At 53.3% G+C, this 2828-nt stretch overlaps 1 protein-coding gene across 1 annotated transcript in view; it reads left to right on the plus strand.

Moving 5' to 3' along the window:
• Positions 1–2828, plus strand: part of Sptbn4 (spectrin beta, non-erythrocytic 4) — a 72089-nt gene that overhangs the window by 30224 nt on the left and 39037 nt on the right. The window contains exons 14-16 of the mRNA XM_033765993.1: positions 3–226; positions 1403–1540; positions 2544–2828. The exon at positions 2544–2828 is cut by the window's right edge and continues 439 nt beyond it. Coding sequence (XP_033621884.1) covers positions 3–226; positions 1403–1540; positions 2544–2828 — 647 coding nt within the window. The remainder of the gene's footprint in view (positions 1–2; positions 227–1402; positions 1541–2543) is intronic.

Raw genomic sequence — 2828 nt, forward strand, 5'->3', positions numbered from 1 at the left:
CGCTCGTGGTGGCGCTGCAGGTGCGCGTGGTGGAGGCTGAACAGTTGTTTTCTGAGGTGACAGAGGTGGCCGCGCTGAGGCGTCAGTGGCTGCGGGACGCACTCGCTGTGTACCGCATGTTCGGCGAGGTGCACGCGTGCGAGCTGTGGATCGGCGAGAAGGAGCAGTGGCTGCTCGCCATGCGCGTGCCCGATTCGCTCGACGACGTCGAGGTGGTACAGCACCGGTGAGCACAGGCTTGTGGCACTGCGGGTCCCCTTCCTTACACACTCAGCCTTGCACTTGTTGGTTCAGTACTTTCCATGTTGGCTCACCTGGGACCAGGGGTTCCTATTTCACCTTGATCCTTAGCCAGCTTTGTGATAGTTCTGCAACTTGCTCAACCTCTCTGAAGCTTAGCTTGCCCATCTACACAATGGGGTTGATAACAGTCCCTAAGCCACACACTTGTGGCGAACAAAAGATGAGTTAATATATGAAAAACTCTTGGCAATTTCCTGAGAACACACGGGAAGCATTCCAAACATGTTCGCTATTAAGAGATTTATATTCATCTGGCAGGAAATTCTGACCCTTGTCACACCCGAATCCCTCACCTGCTCCCCCCACCACACTGGTTTGTCTGTTGGCTGACTTGATCATGAGTATTACATTCTCGGGTGAACGATGCCTGCCCACCCTCTGCATCTCTACCTCTGAGCATGTTGTTTATCCATGGATTTGCTGACAACCTGCTCCATCCTAGGCTTTGTGCTGGGTACAGTTGGAAACATAGGCCTGCTCCTCACCCTCACTGCTCCCAGTTACCCAGTTGTTTTAAACAAGGGAAGGCTGTGCTCATTTTAAAAAAGATCTCCCAGGCTGTCGTGGTTTGTGGGGGGTGTTGGAGAGTGAGGGTGATGTTGGGAACTCTAGAGAGGCTGCTGGGTGGGAGACTCGGGAGGGACAGGCCTGGCCTGGAGTGAGAGCCAAGTGGACAGGCCATGGGGCTGATGGTTGGGGCACTTGGCCAGAACCAGGCCCAGGGCTCAGGCCTGGGAGACTGTCATGTTGTTCTGAGCTGGGGACCCAGGAGACCCCAGGCTTGTGAGGAGATAGGGACACAGGGCCTTAGTCACAGTGAGAGTGGGAACTCCGAGGAGGAGCTTGGAGACAGGTTCAGGAGAGAAGGTGCAGAGGCCATGGATTCAGGGGTGAGGGCAGGACGTGGGAATGGGTGAAATAGCCCAGGGAAGGTGTGAGGGAAATCCCAGAGGTCCCAGGACAGAGCACGGAGGAATCTAACATTTCACCAGGTAGCTGCAGAGAGGGAACCAGCAAAGAAGCCTGAGAAGCAAGGCTGGACAGTAGAGCCAGGTCCCCAGCACCCAGGCCTCTGAGCACCTCCTTCCTCCCTCTGCAGATTCGAGAGCCTGGACCAGGAGATGAACAGTCTGATGGGCCGTGTGCTGGATGTGAACCAAACAGTACAGGAGCTGGTTGAAGGAGGTCACCCCAGCTCAGACGAGGTGCGCTCCTGCCAGGACCACCTCAATAGCAGGTAGGTGGGACCTGGGACTGGAAGTCCCTCCTGGTATCTCACACCAGTTCTTCCTGTCATTCCTTTCTGCCTTCACGCCACCATGGACGTCAGAGATGTGCGATTTCAAACCCCTGAGATGTTAACAGCCGCCTAAGAAATCAGCAAAGACCTGGCAAAAATGGCAATAGCCTGAGTTCGGGATGATGTACAAGTGATGGGAAACTGTGTTTCAGTGGGCTGTTGACCGATTCTCCAGAAAGGGTTCATTGAGTCATCTGCTATGTGCCAGGAGTTTTTCTGAACACTCTGTATACCTAATTTATCTCCCAATATCCTGACTTTGGAGGTAAAGCTTCCAGAATTTAGAGCTCAGTAAGAACAGTAGTAAATTGCTGGGCATGATGGCACATGCCTGTAATCCTAGTGCTTTGGGAGGCTGCAGCAGGAGGATTACAAGTTTGAGCACAGCCTGAGAAACTTAAGAGAAACCCTGTCTCAAAATAAAACATTTAAAAAGGGCTGGTGGAAGAGGCATGCTAGCTCAAAGAAGGTGTGCCAGAAGTGCAAAGACCCTTGCCTGGGTTCGATCCCCAATACCAAAATAAATAAATAAAAATAAAAATAAATAAATAAATAAAATAATTCTTTTGTACTTTGGCAGATCTCTCTAATATTGATTTAAGACAAGGCAGCTGGACTCGAAGGTCCATTTTTTGCATTCATTCTCTGGCAAACCCCACTGAACACCGGGACATAATGAGAGGGAAAACGCAAATAGCACCCTAGCATGATGAAAGTAGCTTAACCTCACTTGCGTTATGAAAGTGCTGCTCTAAGCAAATGTGCTGGCGAGCTTCTCTTTTACACAGGCAGAAACCGGGGCTCAATTAGATAAAGTGACTTTCCAAGGTCTTACAGCCCCTGAGGGGCCAGGGACTGGATTCCACCCTGAGTGGGCAGGTCCCCCAAGCCCAAGAGGAGTCCCTATCCTTCTCAAGTCGCCTTCTTTCCTCCTGGACAGGTGGAACCGCATTGTGGAGCTGGTAGAACAGCGCAAAGAGGAGATGAGCGCGGTGCTGCTGGTGGAAAACCATGTGCTGGAGGTGGCCGAGGTGCGCGCCCAGGTGCGCGAAAAGCGGCGCGCGGTGGAGAGTGCGCCCCGAGCCGGTGGCGCCCTACAGTGGCGCCTCAGTGGCCTAGAGGCTGCTTTGCAAGCGCTCGAACCGCGCCAGGCCGCCCTCCTGGAGGAGGCAGAACTCCTGGCTGCGCGCTTTCCTTCGCAAGCGACTCGGCTGCAGCAGGGCGC

The sequence above is a fragment of the Fukomys damarensis genome, unplaced genomic scaffold (assembly GCF_012274545.1).
Source record: "Fukomys damarensis isolate Sample0158 unplaced genomic scaffold, DMR_v1.0_HiC HiC_scaffold_19, whole genome shotgun sequence".
NCBI lineage: Eukaryota > Metazoa > Chordata > Mammalia > Rodentia > Bathyergidae > Fukomys > Fukomys damarensis.